Source organism: Balaenoptera physalus (assembly GCF_965194825.1).
Source record: "Balaenoptera physalus genome assembly, chromosome: 1".
Taxonomy (NCBI): domain Eukaryota; kingdom Metazoa; phylum Chordata; class Mammalia; order Artiodactyla; family Balaenopteridae; genus Balaenoptera; species Balaenoptera physalus.
The window spans coordinates 46,347,621-46,371,704 of NC_138882.1; the positions used below are offsets into that span (position 1 = coordinate 46,347,621).

Consider the following 24,084-nt stretch of genomic DNA (forward strand, 5'->3'; position numbering starts at 1 on the left):
ATTAAAACCTTTACAGACAAGCAAAAGCTGAGAGAGTTCAGCACCACCAAACCAGCCTTACAACAACTGCTAAAGGAACTTCTCTAGGCAAGAAACACAAGAGAAGGAAAACACCTACAATAACAAACCCAAAACATTTAAGAAAATGGGAATAGGAACATACATATCGATAATTACCTTAAATGTAAATGGATTAAGTGCTCCCACTAAAAGACACAGACTGGCTGAATGGATACAAAAACAAGACCCGTATATACAGGTCTGTCTACAAGAGACCCACTTCAGACCTAGGGACACATACAGACTGAAAGTGAGGGGATGGAAAAAGGTATTCCATGCAAATGGAAATCAAAAGAAAGCTGGAGTAGCAATTCTCATATCAGACAAAATAGACTTTAAAATAAAGAATATTACAAGAGACAAGGAAGGACACTACATAATGATCAAGGGATCGATCAAAGAAGACGGTATAACAATTGTAAATATTTATGCACCCAACATAGGAGCACCTCAATACATAAGGCAAATACTAACAGCCATAAAAGGGGAAATCAACAGTAACACAGTCATAGCAGGGGACTTTAACACCCCACTTTCACCAATGGACAGATCATCCAAAATGAAAATAAATAAGGAAACACAAGCTTTAAATGATACATTAAACAAGATGGATTTAATTGATATTTATAGGACATTCCACCCAAAAACAACAGAATACACATTTTTCTCAAGTGCTCATGGAACATTCTCCAGGATAGATCATATCTTGGGTCACAAGTCAAGCCTTGGTAAATTTAAGAAAATTGAAATCGTATCAAGTATCTTTTCCGACCACAACACTATGAGACTAGATATCAATTACAGGAAAAGATCTGTAAAAAATACAAACACATGGAGGCTACACAATACACTACTTAGTAATGAAGTAATCACTGAAGAAGTCAAAGGGGAAATCAAAAAATACCTAGAAACAAATGACAATGGAGACACGATGACCCAAAACTTATGGGATGCAGCAAAATCAGTTCTAAGAGGGAAGTTTATAGCAATACAAGCCTACATCAAGAAACAGGAAACATCTCAAATAAACAACCTAACCTTGCACCTAAAGCAGTTAGAGAAAGAAGAACAAAAAAACCCCAAAGATAGCAGAAGGAAACAAATCATAAAGATCAGATCAGAAATAAATGAAAAAGAAATGAAGGAGACAATAGCAAAGATCAATAAAACTAAAAGCTGGTTCTATGAGAAGATAAACAAAATTGATAAACCATTAGCCAGACTCATCAAGAGAAAAAGGGAGAATACTCAAATCACTAGAATTAGAAATGAAAAAGGAGAAGTAACAACTGACACTGCAGAAATACAAACGATCATGAGAGATTACTACAAGCAACTCTATGCCAATAAAATAGACAACCTGGAAGAACTGGACAAATTCTTAGAAATGCACAACCTGCCAAGACTGAACCACGAAGAAATAGAAAATATAAACAGACCAATCACAAGTACTGAAATTGAAACTGTGATGAAAAATCTTCCAACAAACAAAAGCCCAGAACCAGATGGCTTCACAGGCGAATTCTATCAAACATTTAGAGAAGAGCTAACACCTATCCCTCTCAAACTCTTCCTCAAAATATTGCAGAGGGAGGAACACTCCCCAACTCATTCTACGAGGCCACCATCACCCTGATACCAAAACCAGACAAAGATGTCACAAAGAAAGAAAACTACAGGCCAATATCATTGATGAACATAAATGCAAAAATCCTCAACAAAATACTAGCAAACAGAATCCAACAGCACATTAAAAGGATCATACACCATGATCAAGTGGGGTTTATTCCAGGAATGCAAGGATTCTTCAATATATGCAAATCAATCAACGTGATACATCATATTAACAAATTGAAGGAGAAAAACCATATGATCATCTCAATAGATGCAGAGAAAGCTTTTGACAAAATTCAACACCCATTTATGATAAAAGCCCTGCAGAAAGTAGGCATAGAGGGAACTTTCCTCAACATAATAAAGGCCATATATGACAATCCCACAGCCAACATCGTCCTCAATGGTGAAAAACTGAAAACATTTCCACTAAGATCAGGAACAAGACAAGGTGGCCCACTCTCACCACTATTATTCAACATAGTTTTGGAAGTGTTAGCCACAGCAATCAGAGAAGAAAAAGAAATAAAAGGAATCCAAATAGGAAAAGAAGAAGTAAAGCTGTCACTGTTTACAGATGACATGATACTATACACAGAGAATCCTAAAGATGCTACCAGGAAACTACTAGAACTAATCAATGAATTTGGTAAAGTAGCAGGATACAAAATTAATGCACAGAAATCTCTTGCATTCCTATACACTAATGATGAAAAATCTGAAAGTGAAATTAAGAAAACACTCCCGTTTACCATTGCAACAAAAAGAATAAAATATCTAGGAATAAACCTACCTAAGGAGACAAAAGACCTGTATGCAGAAAATTATAAGACACTGATGAAAGAAATTAAAGATGATACAAATAGATGGAGAGATATACCATGTTCTTGGATTGGAAGAATCAACACTGTGAAAATGACTATACTACCCAAAGCAATCTACAGATTCAATGCAATCCCTAACAAACTACCACTGGCATTTTTCACAGAACTAGAACAAAAAATTTCACAATTTGTATGGAAACACAAAAGACCCCGAATAGCCAAAGCAATCTTGAGAACGAAAAATGGAGCTGGAGGAATCAGGCTTCCTGACTTCAGACTATATTACAAAGCTACAGTAATCAAGACAGTTTGGTACTGACACAAAAACAGAAACATAGATCAATGGAACAGGATAGAAAGCCCAGAGATAAACCCATGCACATATGGTCACCTTATCTTTGATAAAGGAGGCAAGCATATACAGTGGAGAAAAGACAGCCTCTTCAATAAGTGGTGCTGGGAAAACTGGACAGGTACATGTAAAAGTATGAAATTAGAACACTCCCTAACATCATACACAAAAATAAACTCAAAAGGGATTAAAGACCTAAATGTAAGGCCAGACACTATCAAACTCTTAGAGGAAAACATAAGCAGAACACTCTATGACATAAATCACAGCAAGATCCTTTTTGACCCAGCTCCTAGAGAAATGGAAATAAAAACACAAATAAACAAATGGGACCTAATGAAACTTAAAAGCTTTTGCACAGCAAAGGAAACCATAAACAAGACCAAAAGACAACCCTCAGAATGGGAGAAAATATTTGCAAATGAAGCAACTGACAAAGGATTAATCTCCAAGATTTACAAGCAGCTCATGCAGCTCAATAACAAAAAAACAAACAACCCAATCCAAAAATGGGCAGAAGACCTAAACAGACATTTCTCCAAAGAAGATATACAGATTGCCAACAGACACATGAAAGAATGCTCAACATCATTAATCATTAGAGAAATGCAAATCAAAACTACAATGAGATATCATCTCACACTGGTCAGAATGGCCATCATCAAAACATCTAGAAACAATAAATGCTGGAGAGGGTGTGGAGAAAAGGGAACACTCTTGCACTGTTGGTGGGAATGTAAATTGATACAGCCACTATGGAGAACAGTATGGAGGTTCCTTAAAAAACTAAAAATAGAACTACCATACCACCCAGCAATCCCACTACTGGGCATATACCCTGAGAAAACCATAATTCAAAAAGAGTCATGTACCAAAATGTTCATTGCAGCTCTATTTACAATAGCCAGGACATGGAAGCAACCTAAGTGTCCATCATCAGATGAATGGATAAAGAAGATGTGGCACATACATACAATGGAATATTACTCAGCCATAAAAAGAAATGAAATGGAGGTATTTGTAGTGAGGTGGATGGAGTTAGAGTCTGTCATACAGAGTGAAGTAAGTCAGAAAGAGAAAAACAAATACAGTATGCTAACACATATATATGGAATCTAAGGGAAAAAAAAAAAAAGGTCATGAAGAACCTAGTGGCAAGACGGGAATAAAGACACAGACCTACTAGAGAATGGACTTGAGGATATGGGGAGGGGGAGGGGTAAGATGTGACAGGGTGAGAGAGTGGCATGGACATATATACACTACCAAATGTAAAACAGATAGCTAGTGGGAAGCAGGCGCATAGCACAGGGAGATCAGCTCGGTGCTTCGTGACCACCTAGAGGGGTGGGATAGGGTGGATGGGAGGGAGGGAGATGCAAAAGGGAAGAGATATGGTAACATATGTGTATGTATAACGGATTCACTTTGTTATAAAGCAGAAACTAACACACCACTGTAAAGCAATTATACTCCAATAAAGATGTTAAAAAAAAAAAAAGAATGAGAATAACAAGTGACTTTTCCTGGGTCAGAAGGGAAGAACAAAATATTTACATATCTCATTTTAAAACTGAGGTGTATTTTTTTTCATTACACAAAAATAAACTGTAAAAAAGGGTATCTTTAGGTCAACAAACCAGAATTCTTACTTCTTCATCAACACTGGGTGATGGGGCGGTGCCTTTTCTCTGAGATTTCTCTTTTTTTCCACAAGATTCTTTGCTGGACATTTGGAAAGCTAAAATAAACATCAAAAGCACATTATGTGTGTTTTACCACTGCCACAACAAAAACATTAGAAATTATTCTTTTTTCAGTTCCTTAAAGACTGGAGTTTTACAAAATAATTTCTATATTTTACCCATTCTCAAGGTGACGGGATTCTCTCATTGTTCCACTTTACTTATATTCTCCCTCATAATGTTCTGTTTCCCTCCTTCAGCTTCATCTATTACCTTTTTAGGAATGACTCTTAAAACTATGCCTTTGGCCCTGACGTCTCTCTCAAGCATCACATCACCATTTTCAACTGCCTGCCAGACTGCTGTATTTTGCCCCACCTATATATACCTCAAAACCAGTTAGTCAAAAGTCTTCATTTTCCCAACACATCCTCCGTCACTCACTGAGTGAGACTTCGGGCAAAACACATACGTTTTTTGAGCCCTAGCTTCATTATATGTAAAATAGAGATAACTCATCCGAGAAGGTTTTTGAAGAACTCAGATGAAACTATGAATGTAAAAATACCTTGTACAGGATAGTACACAGTAGGGTCTTAACAAATACTGGCTTACGTGGTTGTCTTTCTTCTAGACCCTGAGCTTCTTGAAGAGTGCGCTGTATTGAAAACTGAGGTGTTCACAAATGCCTGCTGAGTGAATGAATGAGTGAATTTTTCTTCCCAAGAATATTCATTGTTCATTCTGAGCCACTTCCAACTCTTGCTGATCCAGTCCCTCTGTCCACTTCCCATCCCAGTCTCACTTTTCCAGCCCTGTTCTGGATCAAGTCTATACTGTTAGTTACTGACAGGAAAACAAACAAACACACACACAAACATAGTCATTCCTTATGGTCATAAACACTCTCAAGATAGTGTATACAACCATCCTGTACTGGAACGTAGAGGCCAGAGATTGGGAATATCACCAGGTTTGTTGGGGCAAGAGGATGTAAAAGGAGTCCAGAAGCAAAGTCCAAAGGAGAGTTTCTTGCTGGCAGTGATATGTATTGACACTATGAACGTAACAAAGACTAGAAACCAAGCAACTGCAACTACTCCTGGTCAATCATGATCACAGTAAGTGAAGTTCTATAAAAGAATGCTCAATTACGCTAAATCAAACTTTTAGAATGTTTTGATGATTATGGAAGAAAGAATAAAAATGCTGATAGCTAACAGAAATCTAATAATAATAAAAATTAATAAAAGAGTAGCCAACATAAACTTCTAAGAACAAATTCTAAATTACCCAGAAATTTTGCTTTGTAACATAATTTATGGCAATAATTGAATTCACAGTTGAGCTTCCAGATTAGAGGAATAATCTTCATCTCTCTTTCTTGTTCCAAGGATCCCATTCCATGGGGGGTTTGGGGGGGGGTGAAGCGGGGGAAGGCATAATGAAAAATAATAACTTCCATGAGATGAACTGCTTAGAGGCAATGGACTGGTTATGTTACCTTTTACAATTTAAACCCATTCACATTGTGCTCTGAATACAAAAAAACACAATTGAACCTGTTACCCGTAAGACAAATTGAAAAAAAACACTGCAGATAGTGGACTATCAAAGGAAAAACACCCATATGTGTACTATGACAAATGTTTTATACTCATATTAGTGTGAAATTCATATTGATTCTATGGAAATCAAAATACAAACTAAATGAGGGGAGACTTCCTGTGCTGGCCAGTCTCCAAAATGGCTCCTGATGATCTCTGCTACCTGGTAATTACAGTCTTATGTAGTCTCCTCTCACAATAAATAGAGACGACCCACGTAACCAACAGGATATTGCTATAGGGTAGTATGTGACTAGGTCTAATCAGACATTGTGGCTTCTGCCTTACTCTATCTTGAATTGTTCACTCTAGGGAAAGCCAACCACCACATCATGAGGACATTCAAGTAACCCAAAGAGAAGCCCACCAAGGAAGAACTGAGACCTCCTGCCAAAAATGCCAGGCATGTGAATGAGCCACCTTTGAAGCTGATCCTGCAGCCCTAAGCAAGCCTTCACATGGCAGCATCCCTGGTAGGTATCTTCACTGCAGTCTCATGAGACCCAGTGCCAGATATACCCAGAAAGCCATTTCTGAATTCCTGACCCATACAAACTGTGGGGTAATAAATGTTTTTGTTTTGTTTTAAGCCACTAAGTTTTGAGATAACTTAGGCAGCAACAGATAAGTAATATACTCAATCTGATTCTTCCAAACTCTGAAGATACCTTCTTCAGGATGTCTCAAGAGCAGGGACCATGCTTAGAAATTCTTATTAAAATTCCCACAAGGGGCTTCCCTGGTGGCGCAGTGGTTGAGAATCTGCCTGCCAGTGCAGGCGACACGGGTTCGAGCCCTGGTCTGGGAAGATCCCACATGCCGCGGAGCAACTAGGCCCGTGAGCCACAGCTACTGAGCCTGCGCGTTTGGAGCCTGTGCTCCGCAACAAGAGAGGCCTCGACAGTGAGAGGCCTGCGCACCGCGATGAGGAGTGGCCCCCACTCGCCGCGACTAGAGAAAGCCCTCGCATAGAAACGAAGACCCAACACAGCCAAAAATAAATAAATTAATTAATTAATTAATTTTTTAAAAAAAATTACCACAGAATGCACAGGCTAAAAATCTAACCCATTTCATCTTCTGGTCTCCAGCTGGTATTAATGAGATTGACATACCGAATCAAGCTTTCAATGAACCATCTAGTCTTTTAGAAATTAAAAAATCACTGGTTCTTGTATTATGCACAAATATCCACTACTCATGTCTGTAAGTTGAATGTGTTATTATGTCATTTTTTAATCAACTGTTACGAGCAGTGAGGCAGCATACATCCAGGAATAATAGTTAAAAGCTGGGGATGGGGCCACGAAGAGGGCTTTAGAACTATAATTCACGAAAACTTCCGGGGGATAAATTGTGTTTCCATTAAATTGGGGAGGAGGGGGGAAAAAACCCTCCAAATATACTTCCTAAGTACTGGGGGGTTGGAGGGAGGACCAGATTCTTGTTCTGAGTTTCAAATTGCCAAATAATCACACTCGCTCTCCCCTTGGGACTGAAACAAATAGAAAATAAACAGACCAATGAGATAAGCATTAAGTATCAGCTTTATTAACTAGGAAAACCGAACTGAAGTGCGAGAACCTGAGACTAAAAAGAGTTTCCCTCTCCTGCCCTGCTGCCTGTAACATTCGGACCAGTCTCAGGCAGAGTAGCCAGAAAACTCAAAAATTTTCCCCTTGCCTACCCCAGCGGGCTTGAAGGAGCGCGGCTTAAGCTCAAGCAAGCTCAGAGAGTAAAGGCAAGAGAAGTACGGGGGCCGGGGAACTCACTTGCATACGCCTTGAGGAATGTGAATCGCATCAGTCAAGTGCTCCGAAGCTCAACATATTAACGAGCTTTGGGTATTAACAGCCTAAATATAAGCACAGGGCACTCCCCCCGCCCCCACCCCGCCAAATTCCGTATCCACAGGAATCTTACAGCCACGGCGCAGCGCTGATACTGGGAATACGTAGGTTAGGGCAAAAATAAAAACAAAAGGAAAAGAGTGTTCGGGTCACGGTGTGCGTGAAGGTACGAAATGAGGAGCAGACCCCCAACTCGAAGTCCACCTGACTGACAGGCGAGCTTGTCAGCGTCCTGTAAACCGCCTAGGCCCATGGGCTCGCGTACTAACACACTTGACCCTAGCCGGGGCGAGGGGCAGCTCCAGAGAAAGGGCCGGGCCAGAACCCCACCCTTCACAAAGCAGGCTCAACCCCGGGTCCGCCCCCAGAGTCGCCCAGCCCAGACTCAAAGGGACCCGGAATCCTCCGTCCGTCCCGCCGGCCGCCCGCTACGGTACCGGAGTGAGCGTAACGTCAACGATTCCTCCCCCCACCCCGCCCCGGCTCCCTACCTTATTCACCAGCGCTCGCGCCGGTGGCGACTCGGGACGCCCAGGCCAAGGGAAAGGGACCCCGAGCCCGCTGCCCGCTGGGAAATGTAGTTCTGCGCTCGGAGGCAGGGTACGGCTCGAACGGCTCCCGAGCTTTTGTTTAGCTTTGCGTTCACTTCCTCTGAGGACTTGGAACTCCGGCTCCGCCCACCCAGGCGGCGCGGTGCACCCTGGGTATTGTAGTCTTGGCTGGATTCGGTTGTTGACGCCTGGGACGGAGACGCACCGCGGAAACGGAACTCTCTAACCTCATTGGACGCCGTCCCCAGCCCGCTCCTGCGCAGTCTGGGCTGGCGTCGTAACGTCTTGGGGAAAAGGAAGCGGACGGGACCGCGAATCGCTGTCTGTTGCTTTTTATTTTTCTGCTGACTGGATTTGGTCACTGGTTCTTCGTCTTTTGTCTGTTGCACGCATCCCGCCCTCCCCATTTGCTTCCCCACTCCTCGGATCCGGCCCTCTGGGCTTTCACGCCAGTTGTCTCACCCCGCCGTGAGCCCCTCCTGGTCCCCGGTCGGGCCTGGCACGGAGGCGGTAACTATGGAGAATATGGCGGAGGAGGAGCTGCTGCCCCAGGAGAAGGAGGAGGAGGAGGAGGTGGAAGTGGCCCAGGTCCAGGTCCCGACCCCAGCCCCGGACTCGGCTCGGGTCCCAGCTCCGGCCCCGGATTCGGCTCCGGCCTCGGCCCCGACTCCGGCCTCGGCTCCAGTCCCAGCCCCTGCCCTGGCCCAGGCTCCGACCCTGTCCCCGTCCCTAGCCTCTGCCCCTGATGAGGCTGAAAGCAGTAAGTGCAGGAGGCCCAGATCTGTCTGCCGCAGGAGAAGCGAGAAAGTGCGCCTTGCTGGGGAGTAGGGGAGGCCCTTCTCCCCTGGGATGGTTTTTATGGGGAAAGGCAGTTTTAGAGAAATGGGGGGAGGAAGGAGGAACCCGTATAGCGGGTAAAACGGGTGTAGGATGGGGGAAGGCATCTCCACAAACCTTGGGGACCTCACAGTGAAGGATCTGTGGAGGCCAGGGGTGCTGCAGATAGAAGGAAATAATGAGGTTGTGGGCTTCTTCGTTAAAGGGAGTCTTTTTTTGGTACAAAAATTAGAAGTTACACCTAATTTGGTAGTTTCCCTCTCAGCCCCGTCTGCCATGGTTCACTAAGTCCTTTAAAATATGATAGAGTAACCGAGGCAACCTGTTTACTGTAGTAGATGCTAACTGCCAAGATTTAGCAACCGTTGCTGTCAATTAGCTTTTGTGCCTCGACAGAGACAAGAGATGGGTTTTTCTCATTATTTCATTTTCTTTAGCAGCTTGCTTCCAAAAAGAATTTGAGGCTGATGAATAGTTTAAGAAAGAGTCGTCTAAATTACAGATGTCTTCCCTCAGACATAAATACCAATTGAATTTTGTACGTTTTTCCATCAGAAGTCGGCTGTTGAAAATTAATAGCCCGTATTATTGTGCTTCTGATTGTGCTTGCATGTTTTCTAAGTGATGATTTATTGGACCATAAAGGAATTTAAAAGATTGATAAGTAACACTTTCTTAAGAATCTGCTGAACATTTTCAAATGTAAGGTCTAAAAGTTTTCTTTAAAAATGTAGTCCCAAAATTGACCTTTATGCTCTTTCTGAATCATAACAAAATATCTTAAATTAATTCGTTGTCTTTCCTACTTCTAAGCCAGTTGTGAGATTAATGTTTATAAAACATTTGGACAGTTATAATCTAATAGAATTATTTTACAATTTTAAAACAACATATAAATTGTTATAGTAGATTTAAGAGTAGGGCAGAGACAAAGTCAGCATGCCTCTGGTAGGCCCCTCCTCATCAGAGAAGATCAGAGCTAGTAGGTGCAAAATAAGGCCAGTTGTTTCTTCATCCACAACTACAATGGGGGAAGAGGAGGAACACTCTCCTGAGTAAGGTATCCTCCCTAACTCATCTCTAGATGGGGTATTTTTATGTTTATCAGAGGTGGTTGAACAGCTTTAGGGAATGCATGCTTTCTCCAGCTCCGCACCATCAAGAATATGTTGAATATAGTTTGGAAAGATTTATTCATATATTCCAAAATTTACAAGTGTGTAATTTGAAGAATGCATGATGTTTGAGACACCTGAAAATGCATTGCTGGGACAAGTAGGTAATGACTGAGAATCTGACATGCATTAGAAACATATTAATCACATTTTAAAAATTATTTTTAGATGGTCTAGGTAGCCCTCTGAAATCAGTCTTAACTAGGCAAGATGAAGATGGCATATCTGAAATAGAATTGAAAATTGAGGAAAAAGAAGTTTTAAAAGAACCTCCTAGCATCTTGGACTCATCTGATTGAACAAGAGGTTTGCCTATTGACTTCTGGATTAGTGTGTTACAAAAAGATTGAGTGATTTAAAGTACAGATTGACTGATAACTACTGTCTTGAACCAGAAAGTGATTTCAGAGATGTACATAGGCATATCATGACTCTTTAGACAGATCTTTTAGAGTTTACTTCAATAGCGGACCACAGGATTTTCAGTTTTCTAGCTTACCAGGCCCCTTTCGCTTTGTACTACTTAGTAGTTGGAATGATTTAAATAAGCACATCGTTATGTAGCACTATATATCTTGTTTCACACACACAGATCTTTGAACTATGGAAGCCAAAAGCTTTTATGATTTCAAATTAAATAGGCTGGTTTGTACACGTGGATTCATTGCCTGAATCTTACTAGACAGTAAGGTCAGACACCTAGCAATTAACGGTTTTTGTAAAGTGGGAAAAAATTTTACTTGTTTATAGAAATCATATCTCATTGTAAGTCATTTGAACAATACCTGGTATAAGAAGTTAACCAATAGCATTTGCTGCTCCTTGTTTTTCTCATTTTAGAGTTAGGTAAAAATTGTTTTTTAATAAATTTTAGCAGGAATGTCTGACAGTGCTGAATTGAATTCCAAAATTATTGACTCAGTGTGCTACTGCATCCAAAAAGACTAATGATTTTTTTAAAAAATTAGTTTAAAACTTTAGTGCCTGCGGTGTGCAAGTTACTGCACTAGGCACTTAACCGTTACAAAGATGAATAAGACATAGCCCTTGCCTATTTACTGCTTATTTGTAGGGGAGACGAACAAGAACACAAATTATACAGAAGGAAAACAAAGCAACTGGGCATGAAGCTTGGAGAGGGATAGGCAGGAAGACAGCAGTGTCGAGAAATTGTATAATCTAATTATATAATTAATATTAGAGAGCCTTGTGGTTTACCCCCATTGACTCCTATCTCACTGGGGATCCTTTCCTGTCAGTTACATCTCCTAGTCTTGCATATTCAGGATTCCACTTTGTAAATGTTCCTTCCCTTGGGGCTACACATATTCAGGTCTCTCTATCCTTAGAAAGAAAAGACAAGTTACAATCCCATCCATCTCCTTTTTTATACTACCAAACTTATTGAAAAAAATAATCTATGCTGATTTTCTATACTTGGTTTCTCCTTCCAATCCCATTTGTACTCTCAGACACCTCACTGAACCTTCTTTCTTAAAGGTCACTAGAGACTTGCTAAATACTAAATCCAGTGGTCTTTTCTTGATCTCTGCAACTATTTGTGATACTTAACTGTGGAGCATTTCTCTTTTACAGTCTCTTCTCTCTTGGCTTCTGCATTATCTTGATTCTCCATACCATTTTTCCTTTTTGAATGTACCCTCTTGATTTTCCTCAATGTCTCTTACAAATATCTACATACCTCCATACCTCACTTACAAATTGTATCCATTTATATTAATCAGTAGCGGGTTCAGCAGCATTGGGGAATGCATCCCACACACGACTTACTCAAGAATATGATAAACATATTTTGGAAAGATTATTCATATATTCCAAAACTTACAGGTATGTAATTTGAAGAATGTATAATATTTGAGTAACCCAAAAATGTGTTACTGGGACTGAGTTTTGGCTTTTTTCTTCTCTGTATCACAATATTTTTCCCTTACGCTTTCTTACTCATGCTCATAGTTTCACCTAACATGTGTATTTATGAGTTATATCTATTCAGAATCCCTCCTGAGCTCCAAAAACAATTCAGCTGCCTACTGGACTTGAGTACCTAATACCAGTAGTAATCAAACACACTGTGTAAAAAACTAAATTCCCTTGTCTCCTCTTTCCTCTTCCTTTGTGCCAAAAGTGTTCTCTGCTTCCTTTATTGGTTAACAGTATTATTAAATCTCAGGATCGTCCTTTAATCTTCACCTGTACTTTCACATCCCAAGTTCTTTGCTTCTTTTTTTACCTTCTCTTCTCCAGTACTTTTCTGTTACTAATTTCTCACCTCAATTATTGATCCTTGGTACTACAGCCAGAGATACCCTCCTGAAATGCATTCAAATCATGTCTTTGATTTCCTCAGAAACCTGAATTAACATTGCCTGAAGAGTAAAGTCCAAACTAACTTGCATAGAATTTATGCCTTCCATGATACATTTTTGGCTGCATATCTTTCTACCAGCTCTATCCCCCAAACATACTACTTTCCAGCCAGGAGTGGTATAGAGGTGGCTGTGTATTTTTACACCACATGCTTTTGTTTATTAGGTTACTTCAGTTTATAAGGCCTGACACCAAATCTCTACTTATTGAAATTCTATTCATACCTTATGAAATTCTATTCATGCCCTAAATTTCAGTCAAATGCCACTTCTTCAGTGAAGACATTCCCAGGAGCACTTGTTGGAATGAATTACTCCTTCCTCTGTAGGCCAGCATCATATTACCTTTACCCCTAGTGTTCATTTCATCCTGCCTTGTGTTCTAGTTAGTAGTTAACATGTTAATCTCTCTCACCTGGTTGAAATTTCTTTGAAAACAGGAAACATGGCTTCAGTGTTTTGTACAGACTAGAACCTTTCTTTTGTAGAATTATATTGAATAATAAGATAGAATTTGAAAGCTGTGAGGTTACACAGCAGAGTTTTTTCCCCGACTCTGCCTTCTTAGGCACACTTGTCATTTTATAAACTGAGTTTCCCATCTAGGTACTAGGGCACTGTGCTATAGGAAATAAAAGTGTAAAATTCTATGTGACGTGATCAAATAAAAATGAAGTTGGAATACAGATTGTTAAAGCATAATTTTCTAACTCTTAAAATTTCCTTTCAGAGAGACACATCTCGATTCAAAGGCAGCTTGCTGATCTAGAGAAGTTAGCTTTCGTAACTGAAGGGGATTTTGACTCTGCCAGTTCACTGAACTCAGATAATCTTGATGCAGGTATTTCCATGATTTGAAAATGTGTTTTTTCTCAGTTTCTAATGATTTGTCATCTTTCGACACATGAAAATTTTTCTAAGCATAGATTTGTTTATTTTCACTGAACTAGAGCAGAAGTAAAATAATGGTTTTTTACTTAGGAAATTATAGCCTTCTATATGCAAAGGTGCTATGAGATAAGTTATTTCACAACTTCTCAAGGAAATTACGGTCTCATGGATATATAAGGGCTTTGTATTCTAAAAGTTAGGAATTACATTTTACTATGAGTAACAAATCCAAAAAGTAGTATGGAGGCTTATATTCTCTCATGTAAAAGAAGTCCCAAGGCTGACAATTTAGGGCTGGTACAGAGTTTCACAATGTTGTCAGCACCCCAAGCTCTTCTCTTTCTACTTTGCCATCCTTAGTGCTTGGATTCCATCCTCAAGATCTCCTCACGGTTTTCTGAAGTAGGCAGAGTGTGTATATATATATATATACATATATATATATATATATATATATATATATATATATATATATATATATGTATATATATATATATATATATATATATAAATAAAATAAAAGAAATAAAATTGTGCTTATACTTGCCATGTGCTATGTGTGAAAGATATTTGTTGGATTAAAAATTGAGTTATTTTTTCTGTATATTTTATCGCTTTAAACCTGGATTTGAGATTTTAATTCTTTTGTATACTATCAAAGTTTTTATTAAGAAACATTACATTTCTAATTAAATAAAACTTATTTAACACATAAGCTTTTCAAGAATATGTTAATAAAGAAGGAAGAACTTACAAATTTAGTAATAGGATACAGTGGTTGTAACCATGACCCCAGTCTCAGAATAGCAATTATATAGGATCCAGGGTACTCCTTCCAATTCCTTCTTCCATTTTTCTAACTCCACACATTAACTATTTTTGTTGCTGCTAGAGTAGAAGAGTATCAGAGCAGATACTTATGCTCTCTGCCCAGCTCCTAGCCCTCTGGGAGTGTGACAACTGCTGCCTTTTCTCCTGCCCAAAGTACAGAATGACATTCTCTCTGGCAGGCACTTTGGCTGGAGGGATATCATGTAGTTTATCACTTCCTCATCATCTCTGTTCCCAGTGGCAACAAGGATATCTGCTAGCCACAGAGAGGAGAGTTGTAGGTAAAAAAATAAGTCATTGACCATGTGCTAAAACAACTATTGTTAAGTACCTGCTGAGGCAGGAATGACTTCTCCCTAATGTTAAGAAAGGTATTATCTAAGGTGTGTGAGTGTGTGTTTTGGGGGGTAAAGGGCAGGGGCAAGAGAGGTTCCCCGTTACTTCTTTTGTAGCTAAATTTAAGCATTAATAGCTAGTCTGTTCTCTGCTTTATTAGTTCCTTTTCCTTTAACAGGAAACAAACAGGCTTGTCCATTGTGCCCCAAGGAAAAATTCAGAGCTTGTAATAGTCATAAGCTTCATCGTCACCTTCAAAATTTACACTGGAAAGTCTCAGTTGAATTTGAAGGTTAGTATTTTTGTGCTTGCTAAAAGTGATGTAAACGAAATTAAAGATTTGGTACCAGTTTTGGAATTTTAATGAAAACATAATCAAATATTTTCAGTTTAAAATTATGAAGGATTAATGCCCCTTTTAATGTATTTATTAATAAAAGACCATATAGCTCTCTAGGCAATAGATAGATGTGACACCAATAGTTTAGTTTGGCAAACATTTATTAAGCATCTCTTCCATACAGGGTACCTGCTTGGCGCTAAAGGTCCACATTACTTATTGAACCATGTTTTAATAAGTTATACTTTTCCTTTTATATTAGAACAACTACAATTTTACATATATTTTTGAAGATATAATAAATGTAGTAAAACGAGAAAATAAAATAATTGGTATGAGTATTGGAAAAAAGAAGATAACATCTTTTTTTTTCTGCTGATGGCTTAAAAAAGCCATTTAATGAGAGTATTTGGAACAGTGGTGAGATACAAGATAAATATTCAAAATCAGAGTCTCTCTACTCTAGATAAATGGAAATTAGAAAAAAACAATTATAATAGTGACAAAAATGACACAATTTGAGGGAGTAAGTTTAACGAGAGGACTCATACAAAGAAATGAATAAAGTTGAAGAAGAAAAAACAACATCTTACCAAGTTAAAATACTTCTTAGAGACAGTGAATTATTAGATTCTGAGATAGTGAATTATACATTACAGCATTTTTGGAAAGAGATCTGGCAACATTTAAAAAATTTTAAATATTCATCCACCAGGCACTGCCTTTCCTAGGAGTAAAAGCAGCAATACACAAGGATAGGTGTACAAGAATATTCACTGCAGCATGGGCTTAGTGACAAAAACTTGGAACTAAAATAAAAGAGATTGAGTAAATTATGGTACATACATACCATGAAATATTATGCAGCCATTGAAAAGAGTATATTAGATTTATACCAGTTTACTTGGAAGGATTTCCATGGTAAACTACTAATGAAAATAGCAATATATGGGATAAAAACAAAAAGTACCCCCCCAAAAAGCCCTAAATATCAATCTAAGCATGTATATACTTATATTTGTATATGATTATATAAGTGTAGTCATTGTTAAATGTGCTTATCTGGGGTTTCAACCAGACTGAATGAAATAGCCATTATAAGACACCCAAAAAAAGAAGCCAGAACTATACCAGAATTATTTTCTTAGATTATCACTAATTACTTAGAGAAAAGGGTATTAGAGACTAATTCAGAAGCCGTATGTTTTATGTTTAATTATTTATAAGAATGTATAGTAAACCATATTGACTTCTTATCAAAAAAGAAAGATCTCATTTTAATTACAAAGGTCTCTTTCGTTTGCTTTATTTAAGCCATTGTTTAGTCTTTAGGTTTGGTCTCCCTCCTCCAAGTTATTCTCTTCTCTTTGATGGCTCATAGTATTGCTTTACTCTGTCATGTACATTAGGTTGTTGGGTTCTTTCACATGGTGGTCATCTGGTAGATGGTGAACATGATAGATTTTGTCTTTGTGAGCAGGCTTCAAAGTAGTTGGCAAATATGTTGAATAAGATCTGCTGAAGGAATAGAAGTGAGATGAGGGAGAAAAAGCCAAGAATGCTTGTGTTTGAGACTTGAGCAACTAGAAAAATGTTGTCCTTTACTGGGATGGAGAAGACTGCATTAGGTATGAGAAAGAAGGACAGGTCCTCAGATTTAGGCATGCAAATGTTGAGATGCATCTAGTGGAGATATCAAGTAGCCTGGAGGCTACATGAATCTAGACTTTGGGGAAGTGGTTTGGGCTAGAGATACATATTTCGGAGTTGTCAGAATATAGATGCTATTTAAAGCCATAAGACTGGGTGGGATAACCTTAAGAGTACATATAGGTGGAAAAAAGTTGTTGTCCAAGGTCTGAGTCCTGAGACACTTCAACATATTCAAATAAATGATTGGATGTAAAGTATGAGAAGAAAGGAGTTAAAGATAACTTAGTTTTTGAATTGGGAGTAACTGGAAGGCATTATCATTCATTGAAAAGGTGAGAAAGAGACCTGGTTCAAGAGGAAATGAAAATTTTAGCCCTTGACAGTAGGTTTTTTGGAGTTCTGTTGTTGTTGGGTTTTTATTTGTTTTTGTTTTTTTTTTTTTTGGCTGCATCACACGGCTTGTGGGATCTTAGTTCCCCGAACAGGGACCAGGGATCAAACCCATGTGCCCTGCAGCGGAAGCGTGGAGCCCTATCCACTGGACCGCCAGGGAATTCCCGACAGTAGGTTTTGAAATAACCAGTCATATGTCTTCAATAGGCAATTGGAAGTAGAGATCTGGCCCTCAGGAATGAGTTGGTAAGAGAGCTATAATTTGGGATTCCTTCTCACAGGGGAGATAGTTGCAATCATGAAAGGCACTACAGTTACCAAGGAAATGAGAAAAAGTTTATGTAGCACATCAAGCATACAGAAAATCTACATTTTCGAGTATGAGAGAGGGAAAAGAATCTATAAAGAAGATTAAGTAGGAAAGATGGGAAGAGAAATAAGATAGTGCCGTATCATAAATGAAGAAGAGGCTGTGTAATGGTAAATGCAGCATAAGGCAAAGAAGATGAAGCCTAAGAAAAAGTCAAGATGGCAGAAAGACGATAAAACGGAGTCCCAAAGAAGCTAAATGACTAATCCAAGGTAACACAGATACTTTTGGCCGAACCAGATTTTGACCCTAGATCTCCTGTATTTGTTTTTATACTATGTCATATACAGCAAGTGCGTAAAACTAAGGCAATCTCATTCAAATAAATTATGACGTTACAAATATAAGAATAATCTCAATTATTCTTATAAAATAAAATTTGCTAGTAATTTTTAATAATAATTGAATACTTAATGAACAGTGATAGACAAGCAGCAATTCTTCATTCTTCATTCTAGGTTACAGGATGTGCATCTGTCACTTACCTTGTCGACCAGTGAAACCAAACATTATTGGAGAACAGGTAATCACATGGTAGATTTGTTTTTTTTAGATTTAGCTGTCCCTAAAGAAAGTGCAATTTTGACTTGCTTTATGACTAAAATGTGCATATTCAGCAATGAGTTTAAGATTTTGTTTACAAGGGCTTTCAGATTACCATAGTAGGAAAAATATGAAATGTATGAAAGAAGTTGCTATATTGAACTTTTCATTTTAAAGTTTTTAATTTCAGTCAGATCACCTGCTCTCTTGTGTTCAAAAGGAAAGTTAACCCACTTACTAATTTTGGAATGGAGATTTTTAAATAGTAATTCTTTTCTTTCAAAATAAATTTTGATCATGGAATAAGAGCCTTTAATTTCTGTGGTTTAGTAAATATCTTAATATGTGTCGATTCATACTCATCCTATGTTCTTCCTCTTAATTTGTCAAAGGACAGAATGAAGAAACTTTCTGAAATCTCACCAACTTTTTTTTAAAAGTACGTGTGTTTACTTTTAGGATAGATTTGACCTTTAGGGAATACAAATTATAAAATATTTTATAGTGACACTATCCTGAATGCATATTAGTTTAATGGGTCCTCATTATTAATTTTCCTTTCAAGTCACTAAAAAATGTAAAGTACTGGGGGGGAAAAAACAAACATTTCTTAAGTAGTTAGGATAATGCTTAGTCCATTAACCCTATCTAAGATATTTTGAATATGATAACCACAATGCCATAAGGAACCTTGTGCAATGTTCTTGACTATTCTCTCCTTGCTCTATGACCCCGAGTAAATAGGACATAAGAGTAAAAAGGCATCAAAAGCAGGAAAGAGCTGTTGGAGTGGTGTTTTTGTTCTTAGCTAAATAAGGAACTATAAAGTTAGAATTTTTACTTGGAAAAATAGACTTTTTATTCTTTCTCTAACATTTAGTAGTGTGCTAGAACTAGCTCAATTTTCCAGAAATCTTGAAAGCTCGTTGTTAAATGTGGCCATCATCAAAAATTAAATTATATAAACTTAAAAGTAAATAAATTATATTAAAAACAAAGGTAATGAATACTCACAACTCACTACTTCCCATTTATTTTACTACATTTTACTTTTACCTGTGCTCTTAACGTTATTTATGTATTCTATATCTGCACGGTGGCAGTGTTCTCTGGTATGATATTGCACATCTCTTCCCAAATTCACGTTCAGTGATGTCACATTGGTAGCTTCAGATGTCACAGTTGTAGCTTGACATCGGCCATGGTAGAGTACATAAACCACAGACAGCTGCAGACACTACAAATCAGGGCTTTATTTTCCTGGAGAGCCAGTTGCTATACATCTACCAGCACATTGCTGCTAGTGTCATACCGTTTGTTAAGTGCTGCTTATAGAAGATAGAGTACAGTTATTTGCTGATGAGAATGAATGGATAAAACTAAGAAATTAAACTTGTGGCCTATTGTAAAGTAAGATTAAAAAGCATATGTAAATATAGGTAAGGAAGTAAAAAATCCTTTCAAAGTCACATGGCAAAATGAATACTATCTTCTATATGTTAAACCCTAAATACACTAACATACATAAATTTACAACATTAAATAAACTTTTATTTCATTGTCTTAGTAACTTATTTATGTATTTAAATTAAATACTCTGTTTGATAGATATCCAGTAAAATGGGAGCCCATTATCATTGTATTATTTGTTCAGCAACAATCACCAGAAGGACGGATATGCTAGGACATGTTAGGCGCCATGTGAATAAAGGAGAGACTAAATCCACGTATATTGCTGGTAAGTTGAGCAATCTCATTAACATGTTAACAAGTAAATTCTTAAACAATGGTCTAATTATTCTTTTCAGATATCAAGCAGACAAAATACAGTGACTTAACCATTTAGTTAACAACTAATCTGTCTGATTTTGTTTTGTTTCTGTGAGACTCCCAACAATATTCAACTGTTCTCAATTTAACAGATATATTTAATATCTGGGATAGATATTAAATATGGGTAGAAAAAAGTAACTGATGTTCAAGTAAATATAGGTATCTTAATGAAAGACTATAGAATTTTATTACGAATGACGGCTCCTGTACCAATAACTGTGTTATACTTATTATTGAAAAACACTGGAAAAAGGAGGTAGAGTGATATATAAAGACTCTTTATTATCCTGAGTGATATCAAGTTATTAGTAGCTTGTTAATACTGAGACAGTTCCTTCTCAAGAATTAAGAATTAAGCCCTCCTGCCCTAAGGCATCCATTATATGTAATGAATTAACTTCTCTCGTATACATCTAGAATGGTACTCTGGACCTTCCCTTTAAGAATTGAAAAAAAAAGTCACTGAAATAATTATTTGAAGGGCTTAATTTGCTCACAGAACCTGGTTTGAGAAAGGCTGATCTTGTGAGATATGTGACTTGACACTTTGTTGAGTATAGAAAGATATATAACACAACACTAGGAAAGATTACTTTTATTTGGCATTGTAGAAAGGGAAATATGGTTCCCATTTAGTTAACATTCTGGTAGTAATGTTATCAAGAAATCCAAACATAGAGAATCTCAATTATATTTCCCCCACACATATTACATATGTCTCCTTTCTTAAATATTTAAAATATATTCACACAAACACATCACTGTTTCATTTGGGTTTATAGCTAAATGATTCTAATGTACATTAAATGTAGAATAATTTTTTTACATTAGCTTATAGCTGTTTGAATATAATTTGTGATTTAAAATCATAATTATGAGGAAGTGTTCTGAAGTCAAGCACATTCAGGAAATATAGTGACTCTTAGTCATCCATGCCGGCTAATGGAATGTAACTACACAGAGAGGTTAATTTTCTAATGTTTAAACCACAATAAAATATATTTAGCAAACCAACCTATGTAAACACAATGTAGTGTTTGATGAGTAATAAAGGTATTTTAGGATTTTGTGCTATCTTAGGTTGATCATTCTTAACTAGGTATACAGATACATTGATGTGCTAGACAGTTAAGATTTTAAGCTGACAAACTTTAAATCACCAAATACTTAACTGAGTACTACTCTTTTCCAGAGACAGTGCTAGGTAGGTCAGTTTGGGGGGATTTTTTTGGCATCTACTCAACTGATTTCATTAACATGAAATATTATAAAGGAAGGTTATTTTTTTAATGTATATTGTTTTTGATATTTAGAATTATTTTGTATTTCACTGGAAATCTTTTTTTTTTTTGTAATTTTAGCTTCTGCTGCCAAACCACCTAAGGAAATTTTGAAAGAGGCAGACACAGATGTACAAGTTTGTCCCAACTATTCTGTACCTCAGAAAACAGATTCCTATTTTAATCCCAAAATGAAACTAAATCGGTAAGATAAATTGAAAACAGGGTTATGGGATGTTTCAGATAATTACAGATGTACCTTTTCTTAATCTTTTTGTTCTAATATATCTAAACTTAAAACTAGGTATAGATTGAAAATCATTTATTTTAGCATTTTCTCAGAATGATTGTTTTCTCTCTTTTATTCTTCTACCAAACCAGTTTCTTTCTCAGAGAGTAAAATAGGTCTAACTTTATATAATTAAATGAACATGTTGGGCAAGTTTGTGGGCAAGTTTTATTTATAAAATCATTATTCATAGTGAATACTTGTTAATAAAACCCAATTCGATTTGTAGTTTAATTTCACAGATTTTTAGTTCTTGTACTGTTAAGTAAGGAATATTAGGTCTCTTTCCAAAATAGTTTGCATAGTAAATAGGAGCCCCATTTCTCACTATTCTTAAAATAAAATCTACAATGATGAAACCATGGTGCCGTAAAATTGTTTGATTGTTATACTTTCTTCTAGGCAGCTAATATTCTGTACACTGGCTGCTTTGGCTAAGGAACGAAAACCTTTGGAATGTCTAGATGCCTTTGGAGCTACTGGTAAGTAGTGAAGCCTTTTTGGAACCCCACTTTATCAGATCTGTACAGTATCTTTTCTTTCCCTTTTTTTTTCTTGTTGTTTAGCCACTTTGAAAACTAAGGGTTTGTTTATATCATGTGAACCTAAAGAGATTTTTTTCCCAGTTTTATTGAGAAATAATTGGCATACATCACTGTACAGGTGTACACGTTTGAGGTGTACAGCATGATGATTTGCTTTACATACACTGTGAAATGATTACCACAATAGGTTCAGCTAACATCCATCATCATCTCATGTAGATACAATACCATAAGAAGAAAAGAAAGAAGAAAAAAATTTCTCCTTGTGATGAGAACTCTTAGGATTTACCCTCTTAACGTTCCTATATACCAGTGTTACCTATACGTAGTCATCATGTTGTACATTTCATCCCTAGTACTTATTTATCTTATAATTGGAAATTTGTACCTTTTGCCCACCTTCCAGTACAGTATCTTTTCTTAGGAAATTTATATGGATGTCATCTGTAGCAAAATATTTTGATATAAAAAAAAAATCCAAGGTAAATTTTTTTATTGTGGAAATTTTTCAAATATATACAAAAGTAGAGCATATAATAAATGAATCCCTTTATATCCATCACTCACTTCAGAAATTACCAATTCATACCCAGTCTTGCATATGTATTCCCATGCACTTTCCCTCATACCTCATTCCCCCATTCTATATCCCCATTATTTTGAAACAAATCACAGATCATTTCATCTGTAAATATTTCAATGGGATATGTAAAGGACAAGGACTTTTTAAAATTAAAACCCATATACCATATCACACCTAAAAAATTAAGAATAATTCTTTAATATCATCAAATGTTTAGATATGCCTAATTATTTCATAATTTTTTAAAATTCAAACCAGAATCCAAAGAGTATATTTCAGTTGCTTAGTATGTCTCTTAAGTCTCTTTTTAATCTATATTGCCTTCCATCATTTTGTGTGTATGGGTGATAATTATTTGTTGATGTAACAGGTCATTTGCCCTGTAGTTTCCCACAGTCTAGAGTCTTGCTGATTGCATCACCATGGGTCACATAAGATGAACCATCACATGATTCCTCTGGCTCTCATATTTCTGTAAATTGGTAGTTGGATCTTCAGGTTTGAGCACATTCAGATAGGCTTTTTTTTTTTTTTTGCAAGAATACACATTTACTGTGATCAGTTATCAGTTGGTGTTTGGTTGTCTCTTTTTTGTGATGCAGTAAATATTGCTTACTCATTAGGCAGTGGGGTAAGGTGAAATTTTAAAGATTGAGACATTTTCCCAAAAGGACTTAACAGTAGAGAAAAGATAATGGAAAAAGTAGAAAATTTCTAAGAAGCCACTTGTACCTAATCCACGTCTTACTTCTTAAAGGTTATAGGAGTGTATTCTTGGGACGTTTGTACCAATAGGATGAAAGCATGACTTGGCTCTACTTAAGTTCCTCTCCTCAGGGAGAACTAGTGGTTAAAAACATGGACTGTGGAATCAAACTGGCTGCATTCAAATCCCAGCTTTATAACATGGCAGCTGTCTAACCACAGGAAATTTATGCTTCAGTTTCCTCATCTATCTAAAGGAGGGTACCCACCATAAAATAATGTGCAATTAGGTAAATTAATACATGTAAAGAAATCGGAACAGTGTCTGGTATATAGCAAATGTTATAAAATTATTCAGTATCATCATTATTGTATTATTACTACTTCTACTACCATCATCATCATCATTAGTAATGTCTCTGTAAATATGGTAAAAGTGATGAAGTAGTGATTTTAAGCTGATCACATCCTCTGAGCCAGTTGGATTTTTTTTTTTTTAATATTTGTTTGTTTATTTGGCTGGGTTGGGTCTTTGTTGCGGCATGCAGCG

General features: G+C 37.1%; 2 protein-coding genes and 1 pseudogene across 22 annotated transcripts in view; 1 reads left to right on the forward strand and 2 right to left on the reverse strand.

The window, feature by feature from the left end:
• Window positions 1–8,693, reverse strand: part of SWT1 (SWT1 RNA endoribonuclease homolog) — a 105,673-nt gene extending 96,980 nt beyond the window's left edge. For 2 of the 13 annotated variants that reach the window (XR_014266780.1, XR_014266782.1), the window contains exons 1-2: window positions 8,484–8,693; window positions 4,491–4,591 (exon numbers count right to left, since the gene is read on the reverse strand). Coding sequence is in view for 10 of the 13 variants with exons in the window: in XM_082472829.1 (XP_082328955.1) it covers window positions 4,491–4,583 (93 nt within the window). In the remaining 3 variants the exon portion in view is untranslated. The remainder of the gene's footprint in view (window positions 1–4,490; window positions 4,592–8,483) is intronic. The other 11 variants (XR_014266781.1, XM_082472829.1, XM_082472828.1 and 8 more) reach the window with 11 other exon arrangements.
• LOC309666366 (reactive oxygen species modulator 1 pseudogene) overlaps window positions 1–24,084 on the reverse strand; it is a 263,646-nt pseudogene that overhangs the window by 57,670 nt on the left and 181,892 nt on the right. The window lies entirely within an intron of this gene.
• The window catches only part of TRMT1L (tRNA methyltransferase 1L), a 36,308-nt gene continuing 21,018 nt past the window's right edge, over window positions 8,795–24,084 (forward strand). Inside the window, exons 1-7 of one of the 8 annotated variants that reach the window (XM_082473026.1) lie at window positions 8,795–9,303; window positions 13,673–13,783; window positions 15,179–15,292; window positions 18,215–18,279; window positions 19,908–20,037; window positions 21,494–21,617; window positions 22,104–22,183. In XM_082473026.1, the coding sequence (XP_082329152.1) occupies window positions 9,060–9,303; window positions 13,673–13,783; window positions 15,179–15,292; window positions 18,215–18,279; window positions 19,908–20,037; window positions 21,494–21,617; window positions 22,104–22,183 (868 nt within the window). In that variant the 5' untranslated portion in view covers window positions 8,795–9,059. The other 7 variants (XM_082473030.1, XM_082473029.1, XM_082473028.1 and 4 more) reach the window with 7 other exon arrangements.